At 40.2% G+C, this 21,294-nt stretch overlaps 1 protein-coding gene across 2 annotated transcripts in view; it reads left to right on the forward strand.

Annotated features, from left to right (window-relative positions):
* Positions 1 to 21,294, forward strand: part of CSTF3 (cleavage stimulation factor subunit 3) — a 46,569-nt gene that overhangs the window by 12,664 nt on the left and 12,611 nt on the right. For both annotated transcript variants that reach the window (XM_058807982.1, XM_058807983.1), the window contains exons 4-8: positions 18,223 to 18,255; positions 18,619 to 18,716; positions 20,072 to 20,138; positions 20,235 to 20,269; positions 20,378 to 20,504. In XM_058807982.1, coding sequence (XP_058663965.1) covers positions 18,223 to 18,255; positions 18,619 to 18,716; positions 20,072 to 20,138; positions 20,235 to 20,269; positions 20,378 to 20,504 — 360 coding nt within the window. The remainder of the gene's footprint in view (positions 1 to 18,222; positions 18,256 to 18,618; positions 18,717 to 20,071; positions 20,139 to 20,234; positions 20,270 to 20,377; positions 20,505 to 21,294) is intronic.

A 21,294-nucleotide genomic window follows, 5' to 3' on the forward strand; every position in this document is an offset into this window, starting at 1 on the left:
TTTGAGGCATCTCACATGCAGGGGGTGGGACCACAGTTTAGGGTTGATTGTTTTGCATTTCATCATATGCAATACATCAGTAGCTTTAATCCATGTAATTAATTCACACTGGTGTGGATACTAGTCAGAATGTATCATTTAACATACCTGTATATGAAAAATGTAAATAAAACCATTTAGAAAAATGATTGTTTTTGTTTAAAATGTCTGTGTTTCTTCAAAGCATTTTCTTCCCCTGTTTTACTTTAGTCTGGTTATGAAAGGAGAATGTTGTACCTATCACCAAAATTACTCTGCTTGGGGGAAAATGGGAACTGCCTTCTGTCAGGATGAAGTTGGAGTGATCAGAAGTCAAAGTAGAATAGGTTTCTTGCCTGAGATTCTGTTTAGTGGTACTTTCAACTGAATATATTGTGTGTATCACCTGCTGATCTTAGTGAATTTCTTAATGGAAGGCATCCCCATGATAATCCAAGCCCACCCCACTAGCCAGCCACATTTCTCATGGTAATCTCCTGCTTTGAGAAACTGCTGTACAGGTGCTCTGTACAAATAACCACACTGCACAGTCTTGACTGCCTCAGTCTGAGATTTTCAATCTTTTTTACAACTGTATTATTTATGATCTTTTCTTATTCATGTGTGGACTTGTTCCATTCCTGTTAATAAATGTTGTTCTGTCTGTGTGATTATTGTAGACTTGCACTAGAAGGTGAATGCACCTTTTTCCTGTCTCTTCTGCTCCAAGTGTCAATGCAGGTGTGTCTACATCTTGCACAGTTCCCCTGCTCCTACAAGCTGTGTAATATCAGAAAATTGCCCGCATACTGACATTTGTAGTTGGGGAAGATGCATGCAGTGCAACACTAGTGGGTTTTTTCATAATTCTATTTGCTGTATTTGGTCATTAAAAATACTATGGGGAAGCTTTAGGACATTTTTGAAGTGGAAGTGCTGCCTAATGAAGAGATTACTCTGAACCCTCTTCTGTAGTGTGTTGCTATTTACACGTGAATAAACACAAACTACTTCCTGTTCTGTTGTATTCTTTCCATGTGGGGCAACAGAAATATCTCCCTGTAAGCTGTGCTAGCTGTGTGCTCTTGTTTACAACACTTCTGAAGTCTCACTTCAGGTGTAACAAGGACAGTGAAACTTTTTGTGTGCTTTCTTCTGTTGAAGTCATTTGTTGATTCTTTGATATTTTGAGGGGGGAATCTGAGTGTCAGGTCAGGCACGAACTTGGGCTTCTTATGTCAGAACCTGAAAGAACCAGAAGTAAAACCAGGTTTCTTGTGTATGCTGTATTTGCTATGGATTGGTTCTCCATCTGCCTGGGAGAGGGAAACTGGAATTGTAATCTTTTGATTCTTTTCTACATCTCTTCCAGCTGCCAGCTGGTTGAGTTTCCTGATCTTTATTCAGATTTTGAGAAACATGATGATTGAGAGAACACTTTCTGTTAAACCTTCTCTGCTAGTGCTACTACATAAAATATTGTGTGCTGCAGAATGTCTTTACAGACTGTGGGAAGGCTTTGAGTCATAGCTGGGATGAAATCCAGTGGCTTTTCTTAGCTGGAAGCTCTGTGGAAGCAAGTCCTTCCTCATGGCATTCCTGTGTCCTCCTTGCACCAGTGATCTTCATTTACAAGAGTGCATTGGGTTTCCTCCTTGTTTTATTCTTGATTTTTCTCACCAGTGGCCTCAGAATGATAGGTGCTCCATATCCAGTGACAGTTTTGGATTTCTGCAATGGCATGTGTACCTAACATCCTGTGATTTTTTTTTTCCTGTTTCTTACATAAAGCAATTCAAAAATGAGGCGAAATATCCATTGGTCCATAACTGTGTAACATTGCACAGGTAGCATTTGCTTTGTGCACATTATGTACATGTAGTTAACTACACATGAGGAAATTTTAATTTGTAATTAAATAATTATTAGAAATTATTCTATTATTTCTATAGAATTTTTCTTATTCTGTTATTTCTAATAAGCCGAGTAATTTCAATCTGATCTCTAGTGGGGTTTAGCTGGTTTGGTAATGACAAATATAGTACAAAAGCATGGGAGCATTTCTGGGTTCATTGGAACATCATAAATGTAACATTTTAAGGATAGGCAGATAAGTAGAAAGATGTTCTTTTTTAATTGAGTTTGTGCACAGTTTTCAGTAATAACTTCTTTAGAGTGGGGTCCTGTTGCATCTTGAGGCAAGACCTCGCTGTTAATCTGGAGTGTGAACAGCTGGGCTGTCCCTGTTCCCTTAAAAGCAGATTGGACAAGCCCCGTGCCAGGGGCTGTGCATTAATCTTAAATTGCCCCATTTCATTGAGCACGCAGGGCTGATCTGTTGGCAGGTGCTGCCCCCAGTGCTCTTGTAGATTGCTGGGCTCGAGGCTTTCAGAGCTGTAACATCTCTGACATCCTCCAAAAGGAGAAGAGTTAGTGTGCTGAGGATGTGTGCTAATTTTACTTGTGCTTTCACCCTGGCTCTGAGTATCAGCAAAGCAGCTTGTACATATGTTTAAATTACCTAGTTTTTTATCCTTAATTCAAACTATTCCTCTCAATCAGCTAATTTGGGAAGTTTAATATTGTGATGGAGGATCAAGTGCGTTACCTCCTTCGATTCCTATAATATATCTGGATGAAACTTTGAGATTCTAATGAGGACAAGATACTCAGTCCAGTTCTCTATGCTTTGCATTAGTGCTTGAAATAGAGAGTCAGAAATAACCAGTGTGTGAAACTAGAACAAGAGATGACTGTACATTCTTGCTATAAACAACTGATGTTTCTGTACTGGTTTTTGTGAGAATGAATACATTGCTTAAAATACATTTCAGGTCTTACATTTGGACTAAAATAATGCCTAGTTCAATTTATATTATTTTCTATGTCCAGACTGCAACAAAGTCAACTTCCTTTAGCTGTTGTTCACCCTCGAAGTATGGGTTTTCAAACACAGTTTTTACTGTTTAAACAAAATAAAAATGAACTCTCATTTTGAAATTTAGCTTTGCAGAAATGGGGTGGCCGATGTGTAGTTGTATATTTGCTATTCTGCAGATAAAACAGTTATGAAGTTCGCCTGTTAGATAACTTCATTGTGTTCAGTGGAGCTGCATTTAAACATCAAACTCTTAATTTAGGATTTTGATTATTTCAATTTTTATGGTTAAATGCAGACTTACTATAGGTTCTATGCCTGTGGATTCCTGAGGAATCTCTCAGACTATGCATATGCATCCTTGTTTGTGTGTGTTTGTGTATGTTTAGATTATAAGGTCACACAGCATAATGTTCTTTTTAAATCATAGAGTAGGATAGGAGTGGGTGAGCTTATCAGTGCAAATTGTCTACAGGTAATTTACTCACGCTACCTAAAAGTGTATAGGTACTTGGAAAAATAATGTATGTAGAATATATTTCGAATTTCAGTGAAAAGGATTTTATTATCTGCAGCTTCAGCCTGGGTGCAAACACATGCCTTGGTGCTGTGTGTGGAGGAGTGGGAAGATAGAGCTGGATTTCCTCTTCATTTTTGTTGTCTTCATCCCACTATTGGCCTGCCTTTTCTCCATTCCTACCTACCCATCACAGTCCTGTGCTTGTGTGTTTTTATGGGCAGATGCAGGAGTGTAAGAATTGTCACTCAGTGTAAGAATTGTCAATCTCAGCTCTTGCTGGATGCTGGATCTTGCAATGTGGGCTTGCAGTTCATCTTTCAGATGCTCAGGAGGCCCAGGAGGCCTTGGCAAGAAGCTGTCACTGCACAGCTCAGACGTGTTCTTGCAGTGCCACAATTGTGCTGACCATTTCAGATGGGGCAGCAAGGGCACTGGGGGGGGAGATTCCCTAGTATTGAAATGGAACTGATTTGATCAAAAAGATCTCAAATTAATCCCCTACAGACTTTTTAACATTGCAGTTACTGCAGAAAAAATCTGGTATTCTTGCTATCTCTAAATTATGCTTATGCAGTTGCATAGCTGCTGGTTAGTAATGGTATTGCATTTGTAAAGTGTGCAAGTACATTTAACGGCCTGTGATGAGCACTGTATTGTAGGAACAGTTCTGAATTAATTTCTTTTAAACTCCCTGAGACATGGTTTAGTTAGTCTCTGTAGGTTACTCTTTCATGTTGGATCACAGAAAATTGCATTACAGCATGCAGGAGCTTGAGGTCCAAGCAGCCTTGCTATTGATGTTAATGCAGCAGGGGCTAGAATGATGGGAATTTAATATATATATAGGCTTGCTGCTACTTAGAGGTGTTAAGCATTTCTAATATACAATTCATACAAGCTGAAGATGAGTGACAGTGAATAAGTTCACAAAAAATTGCTTTTGTAATACATTTGCTTTTGGAAGCTTAGCTTGCAGTTTTCCTTCCACCAGCTTTGTCAACTGAGCCCTTCCCAAGATCTTCCCATGGCACTGCAGTAATGAACAGTTTAGTTCCCAGCAGTGGGCTTTGGAAGTGTCCCTGCACAGCCTGCCAGTGCAGCCAGGTTCCTCCCTGAGGAAACATTTCCTTCATACCACATCAGAGCAGCAGGCCCTACACTGAGAGCCTTAGTCTGGCAGGGTTCATTTCACTGGGGGAATTTTGTCATTCTGGTTCTGACTGAGTGTGCCTTGGGGAATTTGAGGTTCTGTCTAGTTGAAGGATTGTGCCCGATATTCTTACTCCTTGTGATGATGGCCAATAGTTAGATAAAAAGTGACTAGGAGAAAGTGTAGTCCATTTATAATGAAAAACATAAAGTTCAAATGGACTGGTTCTAAATAGACAGGGATAAATGTTTAAAAGCACACATAGATGCCCTGGAAAACCCTACTAGCTATTTAAGGATTTATTTTTTGTAAAAATGCACTCTTAAAATAGTCTCAAATGCATGACTTGTTGGTCCAAGTCCCCCAAAGAAGTGCAGTGGGTGCAAGCTAAATGCAGAGCAGGGTCCCCATCCCTACTGCACCCCCTAAGAAAGAAATTGCTTCCCTGGTGCCTTACTTGCCCATGATTGTATCCACCAGTTACCATTCCCCAGGGCAATATTATCAATAATTGTAGCTCAAGCGAAATTCTGCACAGAAATCCTTGAGCAGGATGGGCAGGCACCTCAGAATATTCCCCAGTATCTCCTACTGATAAAATATCAGTGCTTGTAAGCCTGAGCAGGAAACAGACTGTGTGATGTATTGTTACAGGATAAAAATTTAAGTTCTCCCACACAAGGTGTGACTAAACTTAATTCAGGCCTCACTTTTTTTGGGGGGGGGGGATTCAATTTCAGATTGATACACAAAAGCACATGCTTTTTTGTATGTGTACAGGATGGGTGTTAGAAATACTGTAGAACTTCAAAATTAGCTGGCTTGAATTCAGGAATATTTTTTCTGGCACTAAGTAAATGGAGGTAAGTTTCGTGCTAGTGGGTCTTAGCTGTTAAAAAAATCACTGTTGCATTATCGGCTATTTACAAAAGAAAAAAGGCACAAAGTTAGAGATGACATACTTATTTGTCATTGTACTGATGCTCCCACGGTTTGGGTTTACCCCTAGAAAAGTTGTGAATAAGGTCAGCTGTGGTTTTTTTTTTTTTTTTTAATTTGTCAGTGAGAAAAGCACTGGTGTTTTCAAATAATTAAGTTTGGTAATTCTGGTTGATCTTCTCTCTGACTCAATTGAAGACCCAGCACTGAGGAGGTCTCCTTAGACTTCCAGCAGTCTGGCATTTCTGCACAAGCTTCACAGTCAAACATTTTTCACTGCTCCTGGAGTGTGCCTTTGTGCCTGCAATGCACCCACATGTTGAGCACCTGCTGAGTTGCTGCAGCTGCTTGAACCCTGTGCTGGTGGCTGTGTTTGCCTCCCAGGCTGGCAGAGTTGCTGTAACTGTCTAGAAAATGCTGGTTTTCACCTGTGAGCAGGGATTTCTGCTGCAGTCAGTACTGGAAGTCAGTTCTCAGGTGCTGCCTGACTCAGTCCATCCCAGAGCTTTTGTGGTGATGCTTCACTGTGTTGCTGAGCCTTCAGAATGGATTTTTAAGGCTGCTGCATCACCATGATGACACGTGCCCAGAGTGCTGTGGTATTGACGTGTGCTTGGTGTTTTTATATCCAACCTGCTCTTGGCATCCTAGCTTAAAGCAGCAAAATAGAAGAAAAAAGAGCTGTCTTGGGATTTCTGAGATCCCTTATGTGCTTCCATGCAAATTAAGTTAGCTAGGAGCCTACATACCATTTTTAACGCTAGGCTTTAATTTTCTCTTTGCAGGCATTTGCAGCATTCTATAATGCAAGTGCTGTCTGAATGTATTCTGTATTTACATAAAAATGCACCTAACCTAGGAGTCAAAGTCAAGTCCTGAATCGAATAATTGCCTGCTGTTCATCTACCAAAGACGCTCTTCTCTGTAGAAGGTTTTAGAACACTTTACCATGGGCTTCTGAATGATCAGCAGAAAAGCCCCAGAATGCTTGTAGGGGAGAGAAGTATCATACTGAACAGATGTTCTGCTCTCTCAAAACAGCAGTTCCCTGCTATGTGTCTCATTCTGCATGGCCAGCACTTGGTGGTGATGGGGTGCAGAAGAAAATACACTTTTCTCTGTGAAAAGCAACAAAAAAAGAGATTATTAGTACCAAACAGGGCTTCACTGCAAAGAAGCTGTAATTGTTCTGAGTGTTCTCTCGTGGGGGAGCAGAACTGCCAGCAGTATTTGTTTGTTGTGCACTGCTGTCTGTAAAAGTGGCACATTCTGGTCAGGAAGCTGGTGTTCTTTCTAGCATGTGAGTCAAGGCTGACCTTTGGCGAGGCTGGGGATTTACCTATGCCAGTTTCTCCTCATGACCCCAAAATCAGAAGCTGTAGCTTAAATACATGACCCTAACTCCTGGTATTTCTTCTCCGTATAATGACAGGGGGATAGGTGGGAGGAAGGTGGGAGGTCAGTGGTGTTCCACCTCTCTTGTTTAGGCTACAAGTGAGTTTCTGTACTGCTTTTTTGATGCGTTTCTGCATTTCATCTTCCTCCTAAGAGGTGAAATAAGCTGCAAATGCACCTACCTAGGCTGCGTGGGAAATGAGTGTTAGCACTGCTGTGATACTGAAATCTGCCATCAGAGCAGCTCTTCTCTCTGCTAACCCAACACCAGTGAGTTTCAGATAGCAACAACATAATGAATTGTCTTTGCAAGTCTTTTGTCTTTGAATGCAGCTGGCTTAAATGGGTTTGAATCCTATAATTCTGATAGCACAGAGTGTATAGGAAAAGGCCCACAAGCGGACAGGAACCTCACATAAAGTGTCAGTCATTTGGAGTTGACCTGTAAAATTAAAAGACTTCAGTGTAGAGCTATCCCCTCTCACATTTCAGTGGCAATGTCACCTAAGCATGGGCATGTGTGATCTGTGGTTTTATTTTCCAACTTCAGTGCATCTCTGCATAGCCAGTTATTCAAGTGTGAAGTCACTTATTAAGTTATCTAAGCACTAACATAAATTCATAGATTTAAAATAGCCATACAAATATTTTTGTCTTGATCCTGGTTCTTGAATAAGTTCCCATGAAGGAAGTTGAGCAGGCTTAGCTTTAACCTTTGAGGGCATGAAGCTGAAATTTAGGGAAGGAGAAGAGAAACCCACTTCAAAAACTCAACTTGTACAGTGTTTAAGGGGAAAAGCAGTATAGCATTTAAATATTTTAGAAACTTGAGGGGTTTGTAATGCAGTCTCATCAGCTAGGACAGTAATTACACTCAAATTCAACTATTCTGGAAAGAGGATCCAGAATAGTTGTGCAGAGCCTATCCATGGAAAGTTTTGGATCAAGTTTTTACCAAAAAGATTTGCATTGTTCATGTGATTATGGATGAGGTTGTTGGTGATCAGTCCAGATATGGTTGCTAGATATTGAGACCCTGCAGTAAAACTCCTGTCTTGAAGGAAACTGTTTTACCACTGAATGCTGGTTTTATAGTGAAGTCTGTTTTCTCTTCATGGCCAAAAGACAGAAAGCTGGATGTTTATTCTGTGATTGACTCTTCAGATAGAGTCTTTCCTTTTCCAGTATAAATTGTAGATGAGATTTCTCAGTAATTATGATTAGGAATATGCATTTTCAAAAAAGGCATGGGGGAATTTCCTTGATTTCTGACAGATATGTGAAAGATTTTTGATGAGGGCAGCTGCCTATATTAGAAAAATAACTTCCCTGAACTTCAGCAGGAAGAAATTCATTAATGGAATACTTCATTCATGTAAACCAAAGCAGCTCAGTCATCATCTGAGGCAGGTTATTATCCTGCTTTAGTAAACGATTGACCTAATCCTGTTAATGATTTCATAGGAAATCCATGGCAAAGCCAGAACCACATCCCTTCCTTTAGAGATTCATTTCATGGCACTGCAGTTGAGTGTGCTTGCTTTGGGATTGGTGGGTTACCTTTGCTGGGGTTTATTTTGTAATGCAATGTACAACATACAACATCTTGTCAGCTGCAAATGGATGCTGGGATGCAGTTGCAGAGAATTGCTTGTGCCTGAGCATTATTCTGCACTATTAACTTTAACATTTCTGATTGATGGTTTCCTGTGATGAGACAGTGGCTCCTGTGGTCAGACATGAGAGCCCTTAGGCACTTTTGGAGGCTGAGGGTCAGTCTAATGGTTTTGAGAACCATTCTCTGGGCCATTTCTGCTACAAATTATTGGAAAATTGCTCTTTATGTTCTAAGAACAGAGGCAAAACATTAAGAACAATTTGTTCTCCGCTAACAGGCCAAGCTGGTCTTGTGCTAATATTATAAGAGTAAGATTATGCTGCATGACATAATTACATCATCTATTTTTTAACCTATTTTTAACTCCTTGAATAACCTGTATTCCTTTTCCTCAGGAGAATTGCTTGTTTGGCTGGATTTACTGGGGAGAGCCTTTCTGAGACCAGTTCCATGCTAGAAAATGTGAGCCATGAATGCATGGCCACTGAATGAATCTGACCACTCCAAAGAGCAGCAGTTCTTTCTGGTCTTAAGATATCTTCATTTGGGTTAGCAGCCCTTTTTGCTAAGTCCCTGTGGAGGCTGCCTTACAGATGAGTAGCTGTTATAAAATTTTATATTCTAGGATCTCTTAAAGAAGTAAGATCTCTTTGAAATTGTAAATTGCTCAGGTGTACTTTTAACATATGATTGGTGAATGAACAGAGATTTCTTCCATTAAAATTATTATTTGATAGCCATATTTTACTAAAAAAATTGTCTGAAATACTATAATTGACAGTTTGCTTATCAAACTTACTCTTTTCTGCCCTTTTATGCAAACCCTTTTCATCTGAAAAGAATGTGTCAAAACTGTAGGCACGTGATGAGTATAGGGAGAAATTATAAAACTATAAACCTAATGGGGAACTCTGTGCCCCCTAAAACACCTCATTTTCCCCAGCTATAACCTCAAATGACATAGTAAACTGCCACTTTCTTAAAGAATTTGAGGATAGCAAAATGAAAGCAGGAATGATTTTTTAAAATAGCTGTACATTACTGTAATGGACACTGATTTCTGATAGACATGAGAAAACACAATTATTTCAAATTAAGAGTCTTAATAAATTACATTTTAGGTCACAGCCTTGTAAGGTGTGAGAGGAACAATCGGCCTTTTTCCCCTAGGTAGTGATGCCTCACATACCCTTTATTCCATATAATCTGTTGCAGTGCTCTGATCCCTGCCTTGATTTTAGGTCTGAGTGTAGCAAGGAATTTCCAGCTTGGATTATTATCCAGCTTGGAGTATATTATTATGAAAATTGACTTTTTGTTAAAATGAGATTGAGGATCTGGGTATGAGGTAGAATCTGACTAGAATGTAGTGGGTGCTTATCATTACTGTTATTCTATCTCTATTGGGGTAGGGCCTGTGGTGGCACTGGCAGACTCAGTGGGTCTGTGCTCCTCAGATAATAGGCACTGGTGCCTATAATCTTATTAAATCAGCTGGAAAAAGCATTAGAGGAGTGCCTGTGTTCAATTGCAATGGGCCCTGCTGAGGGACTGTTCTCTTTTGAGAAGCAATTGAAGTAGACAAATGGTGTAATTTTCTGATTTTATAAATTAGGGATCTCTAGCCCAATGAGATGGGCCAAATACCTTGGCTTTAGTCTTCCCTCTTAATGGAACTTTAAAACTTCAGTGATCTGGCCAACAGCTAAGACTGCAAATCTTTAATTTATCTCATTGCATTTTGTCATGTTAGATAGAGATTATCATGCAATCCATGGGTGCTAGATGTGCTTTTGATCCTATAATTTGAGAGTTAAATGATAAAAAGTAAATTCTAGGAGGAAAATCACTGCTGCTTTGCATACTTCCTAAGAACTGCAAAGGATCCCAGTAGATCTGGGGGTATTAGCTATCCAAAAACACATCCTAGAACATCCCACTGCTTCTGTAAGGTACAAGGGACATTGAGAAAGGGATGAGCAGCAGAAGTGAACTAAAGCACGCAGGAAAAACCGAAATGCCTAAGTTGGGAAGGAAGCAAGTTTGCAGGGCTGTGAATGTGGGAAGGTGTTTTCTGCTGTGCCTTAAAGGGAGTGTGAAATTGAAGAGGAAATTACAAGCCAGGGGGCATGTCGAAAATTGACTTTTCATTAAAATGAGATTGAGAATCTGGGTATGAAGTAGAATCTGGCTAGAACGTAGTGGGTGCTTAGCATTTGTGAATTACTTCATACAGCTAATATTACATTCCATTTCATAATGGGCAGATTGCCCAAATAAAAAAAGATAATGGTTTTCCTAAGTTGGAGAATATATTAAAGAGTGGGTAAAAACAGAGCAAGGGAAAAAAGCTGGCAGTGCTGATGTGATCTGTGTATCTGGGAGCTTCATCAAAGAACAGCCAGTGCAGTAGACTCGCAGGAAAAGAAAACTTAGACATGGAGCAGTTCTCTTCTTCACCCCCAATTTCTGGGCAGAAATGCCCGAGCTGTCGGGTGCTAAAGTAAAAGAGAAGTGACACTGTGTTTGTTTTGAAGAACATAGAGTGTGCTTTTCATCATGATTTAACAGGGCTGGTTTTGCAGCTTCACTTCACTCCTAATGTGTGAGACATGTTTGCAGTACTGGGGCCCAATCAGTCAGGAAGAACATCAATGCAAGTAATAACAGATGGGTTTGGTGTTTAACATAACTCCCAATTGGGGTGGGGGGTGTGTTGGGTTTTTTTAAATGAAAGTGTGTTCTGGAAACAAAGTAAAACTCCAGAATGAGAAGAGAGAACAGTAGGATGCTGTAGATAGGAAGAAAGAGAAATGACACATGAGAAATTGGTTATTTTTTATAATCAGATGAAAAACAAAATAGATGTATTTGATGTCTGAAATAAATGAAGTAGGGAGTGAATCAGTGATTGCAATTCAGAATCATTCTCCAACCAGAAAAAATCACTGAAGAGTTTTGTCACTGCGGGTTTGGTTTTTTTAAGGCAGCCTGGAAATAAATATTTCTCTGTACACCTTTTATCTAGTCTCTTGAGAGTGGTGCCTGAAAATTGTGCATTCTTTTCAAAATACTAACATGAAGGAAGGCCTTCCCTGCAGGACCAAGAGCCAGCAGTTTTTGTAAGGGGGTAGGGGCAGATGCTGCTCCTGCAGATTTCTCTATTTCATAGAAGTAGACAAATTTCTATTTCTAATGTTCTATTTAATAGGAAATTAATCAAATTGCACTAAGGTGTAAACCAAAGCACAATTGCTAGTTTTAGTAGCTCTGTCTCTGAGCTCTTACTTGTTAGCAAAGCATTTGCCCTTGACACTAGAGTAGGTATTTAGGAATTAGATAGATAGGTAGTTCTTTTATATTCCAAACTATATGATTAGTAGCAAAGTTTATTTACTGTGGTGCATTAATCCTTCATCACTTCTAGATCAATGTTTGCTGTAAGTAACAAATAGGCTGTCAACATCCTCAGGCCATGTATTCCTGCACTTCTGCAATGCAGTTTGCTCATACCTCAGCACTTTCTATTCAAGTATTTGTATGGATTGATTCCTTTCCTGATACCTCTGAAAATGAAAGGTACTGGGTCTTTCAGTCTAATAGATTAAACTAGAAGACATCTTCCACTTGCAGTTTTTTCAATTGGTAATTATTTGCTTACATAGGTTTTCTAATTAAGAATGACTCTTAACACTTTAACTGGGGAATGTTACTCTGTCTGCAGAGGGGCATTTCACAAGTTCTTCTTTTGCACCCTTTTCCAAAGCCTTCTGCTCTGAGCTGCTCCCTCCTCATCCTCAGGCCCCCTGGGTTCCTTTCTTTCCCAGACTTCCAGATAAATCTAGTTTTATGTTTGCAGTTTCAGAAATAGCCTTTTCAAGTCCTCAGTGTAACTTCTGCAGTCAGTGAGGGAGATGCTCAGGCAGAGATTCTCCAGGCTGCTGCCCCTCAGAGGAGAGATGTTGGTAGAGTGTGTTACCTTGATATGCTGTGGTTAATTGTTTCTCAAGGCTGTTGCAGGTTTTATTAAAGGCTTGGGGTGATGAAGCTGTAATGAGAATTTCAAGAAGTTAAGAGAACGAGGAGCAGTTTTGCATATTGCTGCCCATTCGTGCAGTGGCTCTGTCTTTGCCACTGCCTTGTCCCCATTTCCGGCTGCCACTTAGCTCCCCATGAAAATTACTGCCCTTCATTTCCTAATTATCATTTTTCCTGTAGACATGACCACTTTTTTTCTGTTGAAAATGGTAATGTGGCTCAGAATTTTGCTATTAAAAGTCAGCTTTCTCACTATCTGTTCAGTAAGTGCCTGTTCAACTATTTTTGGGTGCAGGATATGAACTGGTAATTGGATTTACAGAACTGCAGCTTTGCTTCATTAACAGAGCCAATATTCTCAGTTAGTGTAAAGCTTTTTATTCTTAAATACTGTGAGCAAATAGAAAGTGTACCTAGCTATAAATACAGTGTATGTGACACCTCAAGGATGATGGGGATCAGGAAGCGGGTGGAACAGGCTTCCCAGAGAGGTGGCCCCGAGCCTACTGGGCTTTAAGTGTCATTTGGACATGTGAATTACATTTAAGTGTCATTTAGCCCTTAAGAACATCCTTGAGCCTCTTGTCAGCCCTGAAGCTGGGCTGGGTGACCAGCCTAGGTTCCTTCCCACTGAAATATTCTGTTCTTGGGTTTTCTCAGAAGCAGATTGCAAAATAGTGGGGATTTTCCCCTCTGCATTACAGATGGGGTTTTTTGGCAGCTGTGTGTGAATCCTTTTTTTCATGTGATATATCTAGTGGAAACAACATGACTTTTAAATTTTGATGCCATGGTTCTGGAAGCTCTAGAAATAGTCCTTCTAAATAGTAATTGGAGGCATTTAATTTAGAATAATTTTAAGGAACTTTTATGGCAGTCTTTGAAATTGAAACATATAACCAGGTGAATGTGAAAAATTACAGTTCTGAATGAAAATATGTAGAATCTCATCTTGCTGTCTTTTGAGAAAATGAGTTTTCCCATGGTCAGTGTGCTCTATCTCTTCCTTGCAGGCTTTACTAATAGCAAGATAAAAGCTGTATTTTCACAGGGAATATTAAAACTCTGAATGAAGACAGCAGAAATACCTGATAATTCAAGCCTTATCTGGTACAAATTTTAGCAAAACAATACATTACAGAAATTGTATCTGCAATCACATACTAATGCTTTTGAAGAAAGGATTCGGAATATCTGGCACAAATGAAATATATGCTTTGTTCAGCATACATAAAAGAAGTTTTGCATCCAGTTCTTTAGACAGTGATAGTCCAGCCTCCGTGGGTTAATGAGCACAGGGAAGTGCAGTGCTAGCCCTGCCTTTTTGCTGCATTTCATGTGTCTGGGCAGAGCTTGGGCTGCTGTTTGCAAAGGCCATTGCTGCTCCCTGAGCTGGAGCCAAAGGAGTTTGCCACATTTCATTGTCTGGGAGCCTCAGCAAGCAGCAAAAGGCTGAATGTGCTGAAGATGGAACAGAGAATTGGCATCTCCATCCTTTCCAATGCCACTCCTTTGAGGTGCTCTGAGCTGCTGTGGTCCCTAGCCTGTACTTTGGAAACAGAGAAATGTGAATGGATTTTGTTACCCACAGTTCTGGAGACCCAAACTGCACTGTGCTTGACAGTGGGGAGTTGATTATTCCACCCTAACAATCAAGATGTTAAAAAAAAAAAAAAAAAAGCAAATGGTCAACACAAATGGATTCAGTGGTGATAAATTTTGTGTAGTCTGATATTATTTTTTAAATGTTAATATTATTTATTTATTTAACACCCAGTCGTGTAACTGAATGAATTCAGTCAGTGAATATAGGTCTTTCACAATGAGTTCCCTTCAGTTAACAAACAAAAGCAATATTTATACTTATATTTAGACTCTGGTTGTAATTTTGCATATTATGAAACAGATTTTGTGTCCTTTTTTTTATAAAAACCCCAAACAATAAGGATGGTGTGCGCCTTTTAGTGTTCGTAACAAAACCAGATTTTAGGAAAATCCTCAAAAAGGTAACACCTGTGTAGCTGTGGTGTTTCTTCTCTCCCAATTTGTCTCTCATCAGCTGCTGCAGTCTCAGGGGTGCAGAGTCCAAAAAAAACTCTAAAAAACCTTGGAGAGTAGTGCAGGGGCAGTGGGAGCAGTAAAGAAAGCAAGAGGATCTGCCTGACCAAGGAAGAACTGCAGGGAGTGAATAAGGGAGCATCAAATTTTCTGCTGGAGAAAATATTTTTTCCCCTGGAAAGTAACAATTGCTAGAAAGAAAATGGAGTTGGGATATAGAAATAAATGAAACCATGCTGGTCCTTAATTATCATATACTAACTGTGCTTCCTTGGGAGCTTGATGGAAAGCTGAAGAGGTTAAAATAAAACAGGGATGCTTTTTAGGCTGGTGATGCATGTTGCCAGACAACTAGAACTAGTATTAAGTCTCTAGATTAGTAAAATCACTTGCCTTGCATAATCAGAAATGATTCATGTGGCTTGTAAAAGTCTGTTTAAAAGGATGAAGTGCTGTGTAATTTATGGATTAAGATTTGCCCTTCAATGCTTGTGAAGCTCATTATAGGGAATTACATTGTGTATTCTGGGAAGAAATTTGACTTATTTTACAAATTAATCTTGTACAAACGTGATACAGTAGTGACTTAAATTTCTTACTGGAGCATCAAATCTAAAGTTACTCTTCTAGCAAAGCAGGTGGAATTTCTCCTTGTCATGGGCACAGGAGGGCAGGTTCAGGTGTGTTTTGCTACAGGAATGTCCAAGCAGAGCTAGTCAGGCTGGGTGGTGTTGTGTAGTCCTCAAGGATGAAGGGGAGACATTCATTACATGGATTTTACCTTGGAATGAGGATATCCCTCATCTCATTGAGATAGGAGATGGATTTGTGGTGGAGCCACTCCTTGGTGTCAGCTTGTGAGGGTTAGGCCTGCCCCTTGAGTTAAAGCAGTCAGAATAGGACTCCTGGCAGCCTTAGAAACTGGAGGATAAGCTGCTGTAAGTATCTTTGCAGTTGACTTTATGTTTGTCTTTTAAGGACAAAATTACAGTATTAATGTCAGTTCTTTAATGCTTTCCCACATCTCATCAGTGCCTGTTGCAGTGTCTGTCGTAGGAAAACCAAGAAATGTGTGCTGGGTCCCTGCTGGGGGTGGTGCTGGGCTTTCCCTGAGCCAGGGCTGCAGGGCTGTTGGCATGGGAGTGGTGAGCCAAGAAATGCAGATTCCTGCAGGAGAGATGCTTTTCTCTCATAGTTGAGACAGTCATAGTACAAAGCAACTCACTCCATTTTCAGAAGGCTTCAAACCTGGTTTTATTGTAGCATGAATGCTTTCTACACGTTCTTACAGAACCCCTGAGTTTACACTTCACTCATAGGTCAGGAAAGACAAACAAAGTGCTCATTGGAATAGGCAGTTGTAGATTTCTCTTCTTTATCCTTCTTTCTTTCTTGGTCTTTATGTCAATGACCATGTAGGAAGTTCTTTCAGGGGTAAACATGGATCCTCTTGTCAAGCTTCTCTCTGGCTCACAGCAGTCACTGTAAAACCTCCTCCACACTTTTCCATTGAGAAATCCAGTAAGCTTTGGCCAATATTGCTTTGCTTTTCTTCTTAAATCCTGCTCGCCAGCCTCCTAACTTCACTGGTACCATGGTTTCTGAATTTTTAGATACCAAACCACTTGTGTGCATTTAACAAATATAGAATGTTGACTTGAAGTCCAGATGTGGTCAGCAGCTTTTCATATATATGATAATCACATAGCAAATATTTTGCTTTGAGTCATAACCCATGCAAATGAAGAATATACCTCCTTTTCTTAGCAAAGTAGTTTTCTTTTCAAGGTCTTTGGTCCTGGGAAGTGCAAGCAGTCTAATTGATGTGTATTCCTTGTGCTCCATCCTTTGATGCTGCCTGGTGACAGTGCTGCCAGGAGCTACTAAACTTGCTGACACTGTTTTCCTGGCTGCACCTGGCAGGCAAACTCATTTTTTTGCCCTGCCTGCTTACAGCTTTTCCTTCTGAGCTCTTAAAAATTATTTTTCATCTTGTTACTGAATAATCAGAGGGTGATGGCATTTGTCAGTGGCAGAGCCATGAATTAATTATTTGATTTTCACAAAAGAATTCATACTATCTCCTATCTCACTCTCTTTAAAAAAAGATAATTTATCCTGCATATCTTGTTGAATGTTTAACTTAATACAAGGGAAAGAAGGTGCAGGCAGCTGTCCTGTGTGCTAAGGCATAGAACCCAAGATTCATTTGTTCTTTTTCACTCAGGAGATTTTAGGGAGTGGGAGAAGAAGGATGAAGTAAAAATGTCTTTTTTAAAAAATTTTTTGGGACTTTTTGTAATACACAATGAGGTTTACCTTCCTGCCATCCTGGATTGTGTGGAATTCTTTCAGCCTGGGTGGGATGCTGCTCCAGTTCAAGTATGGTACACACACAAGGGTCCAGTCTGCCTTGTGTGTGCCAATAAAGTTTTTTTTCAATATTTTTTCCGTTCTCTCATTTTTCATTGATCTTTTTTTGAGAGTGAGAGAGATGGGGATGGCTCTTTGAAGCCTCTCAGTGCTGGGGTGTTGCAGCAGCAGAGACACCCAGGGGAGAGGAGGCGTGGTGTTCTTATTTTAGGTGCATCCATTAGAAATGCTGCTGTGCTCTGGAGTGGGAATGCTCTAAACTGAAATCCTGAATAATCCCTGGTGCAGAGGGTGCTGCTGTTTGCTACACTGTGCTCCTCAGGGAGATGGAGAGGTGCTTGTGCTTCACACCACAATAAAGCTGGGAATCCTCCAAGTGAACAAAGAGCAGTGAGATCTTAAAGGGGAGTTTGATGCTTTACAAAAACGCAACACAGCATAAAAAATCTTTTTTTTTTTTTTTTTTTTTTTTTTTTTAATTTCAAGGCCTCTTTTAAGGGTGTTGTTGATTTTCCTTGTGTCACCAGGGTGTGTGTCTGTAGAGGTTGCCTAGCCTGCTACCATGGCTGGAGCTAACAAATCCATGCAGGATGCCAGAAAATCTCGTGCTTTCCTTTGTCCTGTCTGAAAGGCAAACTGTGAGCTGGGGTCTGAACTTCACCCCTGCCCTTGTGGCGTGTGTGTGTGTGGATGAATGAAAGTGCTGCTGCCATGTGAGAGTGTTTGCTCCCTCCTCCCAGGGAGCACCGGGGCTGGGACAAACAGGTTCTCCATGGGTGTTATTCCCTTATTCAGCATCAGCAGATTGGAGCAAAGTGCACTTTGAGACATGAATATTCAAGGAGAATACATTTATTAGCCTAGTAGTTTTGTAAATAAGTGTTTTACCCTTTACTAAATCTTGGTCTAGAAGCTCTACATCTATATCTGCTCTGAATGCATCAGGTTCCTTGAAATAAAAGGCTAAGTCTGGGGGTTCAAACCAGAAAGCAAATTTGCCTACTGGTACCTACATTTTGGAATTGAAGAATTAAAAATAAAAATAAAAAATCTGCTAATTTTACATGGCTTCTGTATGTTTAATTATATTTTTGCAACGTTATGGGGTGTTTTGGTGTAATTGGTTTAGGCAGACAAAGTACAAATTGGAATGCTATAGTATTGTATGAAGAATATATTCCTACTATTCTAAAATAGTTTCTTAAGTGATTTGTTTTTTTTCTGCTTCCCTGTAGATTAAAGCAAAAAATTATGACAAGGTGGAAAAGGTGAGTCATATTAATATATGTAATATATCTCTATAGCAAGAGCAAGTACCTTGTGATTGGGCTAAATCAGATTGAAAAAACTCTGTAGCTGTCATTGAATGTGAAACACAGATAAAAAGTGGCACTAAAGTTGACATGTTGCTGCCAAGCTCTAATCAGTGAAATGTGCAGGGGGATTTCTCTGCTTAATTCTCTCCAGTTCCCTTGCACAGGAACAAAAGAATGAGTAGTTTAACTTCTTCTTCCTTATAAATCTGAATCATAATTAGAAGGGCTATTTAAATTCATTTTGTATAGCTTTAAAAGTAGAAACCTAATTTCTGTGTCTGGAATCCTGATCAATCTTCTTGCTGTATTGCACAGTTATTTCAGCGCTGCCTTATGAAGGTTTTACACATTGATTTATGGAAATGTTACCTTTCCTATGTACGAGAAACCAAGGGGAAGCTACCTAGTTACAAGTAAGTTCCCAGAGTTGCTCTGAATTATTCTAGTTTTATGGTGGATCTCTTCTTGATTTTTTGACCAGGGGATGGGGAAGAACCTGGGTGACAAATCTGTCTGGGGATTTTCTGGTGGGGGGGTTAATATATAATCTGCATTTAGAAAACATTCAAGTCTCTCTAAGTGGGCTTGCTGGGTAAAACTGGTTCCTGAGTCTGGATTCCTCTAACAGGATGGGGTAAGAGCAGTGCAGGGGCTGGTGTATCAATGCCAGTTCCCTGCAGATGGGATTGGTGCTTAGGCCAAAAACCTGAAACTCCTGAAACACATTTCTTCTTCTTTGTCCTTGCCCTCCATGTCCTGTTTAGTCTCCACAAAAGTTAGCACTGGTTCCAGCTGAGACCAGTCACAGTAAAGAGTTCAGGAATTGGAGGAAGTTTTGCATAAAAAAGTCATAAAATTCAGAATTTTGGGGTATGTTAATCTTCATCCCTTTTCAGTTATTACATTTTGCTTGTTTATATTCCTGTGGGTTGAGTTTCAAAAATTACCAGTGACTTCCAGCATCTATAAACTGTTTCTTCCCCAGCCCACCATAATTTCTTTGCTCTATAATTAGCAAAATGAGTAATGCATTAACAAAGAAAATAAGCAAGGGGTTTTAATTTATTTTTACATGACTGTTTTGAAACAGTTTTAGGAGATTCAGTTTGCCTGTCCTCTGTTTCTCCTGTAAAAGTGATCAAGGAGGCAATCAGGTACTGAAGTATGTTTGAGTAAAGGAAGCTAGGACAAAAGTTAGGGAGAGAAAAAAAAAGAGCTTTCACTGAAACTTAACCAAGGAAATTCTGTAAACATTTTAAATTTGAGGAAAAATACTTGGAATTTGGGGGAAATAAATAGTGTGAAGTATTCTGGGCAGTTTCCACACAAGGGAGCTACTCCTAATTGTCCCAGACTTTTGGGGCTCCTGGAGAATTACAAAAAGGTTTGGGGAGCTCTGAGGGGGAAAAAATAAGAAACCATGGGTGCTTCTGTCAGCTGAGAAGATGTGGAGAGCAGTTGGTTTCTTCTCAGCTTCATGGCATATTTGTGGATTTCCACTGACTTGGGGTGGGCCAGGAACTATTAAAATGCTGGATTGCCACCAATGAATTTATAATTCTTGAATAAAACAAACAACCAAAGCCCCAACAGAATCTGAATAAGGAATTTAAAGCTATCTCAATACCAATTTTTTCTCTCACCTGTTGAATATTTCTGATTCCTTGATGTTTGGTTAGAACTTGCTGCACAAAAGAATACACTAAAAAATAAAGAATTTTTAAATACTAAGCACTTGCTTTATGGTCTTTGTGGTTCTTTCCCTCAGAGAAAAAATGGCTCAGGCATATGATTTTGCTCTGGATAAGATTGGCATGGAAATCATGTCATACCAGGTATGTTTTCTTAATCAAAACCCATTTTATTTCTAACTTTGTGACAACTACAGCTAACCATTGGTTTCACCATATGTAATATTTTTTCTCACCTAGATCTGGGTGGATTACATCAATTTTTTGAAAGGCGTGTAAGTACCTGAAAATTCACCTTTTTTAAGCTCAGTTGATGCAATGCTGATGTTGCTGCCAGTTGTGACCTGTCATAGCTGACCTTGCTCTCTCTCCCCACTGTTTAGAGAAGCAGTAGGATCTTATGCAGAAAACCAGAGGATCACAGCTGTCCGTAGGGTTTACCAGCGTGGTTGTGTCAACCCCATGATAAACATAGAGCAGCTCTGGAGAGATTATAACAAATATGAAGAGGTAACCAATAACTGATTCTTTGTGACATTCAGAAAGAAGTAATTATCCTGTAATCAAACATGGTGCCCAAGCCATATCCTCTAAACACATATGTATAAAAGAGATGACCAGCAGTATAAACACATTTTTGTGTGCAGTATGTGCCAACTCCTGTGGCAAAAAATCACTCCTGAGTGATTTTTAAATTTCTTTCAAAGACCCTCCATGAGATTCATTTGACTGTCCCATTTCTCAGCTGGTAAATGCTGGTGAGTGAGTGAGTGAGTGAGTGAGTGAGTGAGTGAGTGAGTGAGTGAGTGAGTGAGTGAGTGAGTGAGTGAGTGAGGCATCAGTGGAGCAGCTGAGCTGGCAGTGAGGACTTGTGTCCCTAAGGAGGCACTCCCCTCCTTCCACTCAGCCTCAAATGGTATTCAGCTGGGATGGTTTGGGCTTCCTGCACAACATCAAGTTACATGCTCTCAGTGCTTAAAAATGCTCCTCACCATCCTCCACCTGAAGCCATCCCAGCACCCCTTCAGGTGAGTCTGCTCCCACACTGCCTCCAGCTCAGCTCTCTGCCCTTTCAGGCCAGTTTGGAGCTGCACCCTCGGAGTGTGTTTTTAGACACATCTGCTGGCCAAGCAGCCCCAGCCAGCAGCAGCGTGAGTGCAGAGCTGATGTGGGTACCCTGGAGCTCAGCCCTGCCCTGCAGGGATGCTCATACAGCTCCTGCTGGCTGTGCACAGGCATGCTTGCTGTGGCTCCCTGTGCCCTGAGCAGCAGAGAAGGGCCAGTTCCTCTTTCCTTGTTG

Source organism: Ammospiza caudacuta, chromosome 6 (genome assembly GCF_027887145.1).
Source record: "Ammospiza caudacuta isolate bAmmCau1 chromosome 6, bAmmCau1.pri, whole genome shotgun sequence".
Classification (NCBI taxonomy): Eukaryota; Metazoa; Chordata; class Aves; order Passeriformes; family Passerellidae; genus Ammospiza; species Ammospiza caudacuta.